Raw genomic sequence first — 1,265 nt, forward strand, 5'->3', positions numbered from 1 at the left:
TAAAATTAATTAAATAATTAATTAATAATATTGCAAATATACACAATTTATTGATTTATTATATGTGAAATATAAATAATAGCATATAATATATATACAAATATACATTAATGTGCATATAACATTGTTTTATATTATTATTTTAAATTCTCATATTTTATAACTTTTTGTGTACTTTGATCCGTGTCAAACTGATGAAGAAATGAAAATCTTTTAATGAGGTATACAGGTATTATAAATGTGACGGGGGGACACGAAATGTGTAAAATTTCAAACAATGAAAGTAAGAATAAATCTAACAATGGTGAAGGCTTATTCTGAATCTCAAAATCTAATATTTTGTCTACAAATAGATTATCATAAAATTCTAATTTACCTCTCAACGTTTTAATAGTATTTCTATGTGAACCATTATTCATAAAATTAACATGATCGATGTAATCATATTTTGCATCATTTATTTCTTGTTTTAATAAACGAAAATAATCAGATTTTTTATCCTTTACATCATAATTAGATATTGTGTCTAAATCTTTATCTTTTTCATTATTTATATGACTCTTTATATGTGTTTGTAACGTTTTGGTAGTTTTCTCATCAATATTTGAAGATATTTCACATAATCGTCTGATTAAATAATAATTATTTTTATTAACATTTTCAGAGATATTAAAATATTTTTCATAAAATATCTATAAAGCATAATTAAATTTATAAATAATGTTATTAATTATATAATAAATAATATGAAAAAAAATATATATATAATGAATAATATGTATATAGATTTTCAAATGTTATTTATTTTAAATTAATACCTTATTAGAATTAAATAAGCCTAAAATAAAAATAAAAAACACAAAAAATTTATTCATTGAAACAAACTTATTCGTTTTATTAAAGACACTATAAAAATATATAAAGCTTATTTTATATATATATAATATTTTTATAATATAAAATTTTTATAAAATATATATTATGTTTTGAAAATTTTATATAAATTCGCTGAAAAGATAAATCAAGAAAAAAATTTATTTTTTATAAATATGGAAAAATTATATAATATATATATTTATGAGAAAAATAAAAATATATATATAAATATATAATAAAAATTATTTATATGTATAAAAAATATATTATTTAATTTATCATATTTTTAATATTATTATATATATAAAAGTTTTTATAAAATATATATAATGTTTTGAAAATTTTATATAAATGCGCTGAAAAGATAAATCAAGAAAAAATTTAATTTT

The 1,265-nt window shown here is 15.7% G+C and overlaps 1 protein-coding gene across 1 annotated transcript; it reads right to left on the reverse strand.

Annotated features, from left to right (window-relative positions):
• Positions 1-137: 137 nt before the first annotated feature.
• Positions 138-875, reverse strand: PGSY75_1478800 (putative exported protein; the record flags this gene model as incomplete). Its single annotated transcript, XM_018788450.1, has 2 exons — positions 138-692; positions 819-875. 2 exons carry the CDS (start codon positions 873-875, stop codon positions 138-140), a joined length of 612 nt encoding a protein of 203 aa, XP_018639822.1.
• Between the last annotated feature and the right edge of the window lie 390 nt (positions 876-1,265).

This window comes from Plasmodium gaboni, chromosome 14, assembly GCF_001602025.1.
Source record: "Plasmodium gaboni strain SY75 chromosome 14, whole genome shotgun sequence".
Taxonomy (NCBI): Eukaryota; Apicomplexa; class Aconoidasida; order Haemosporida; family Plasmodiidae; genus Plasmodium; species Plasmodium gaboni.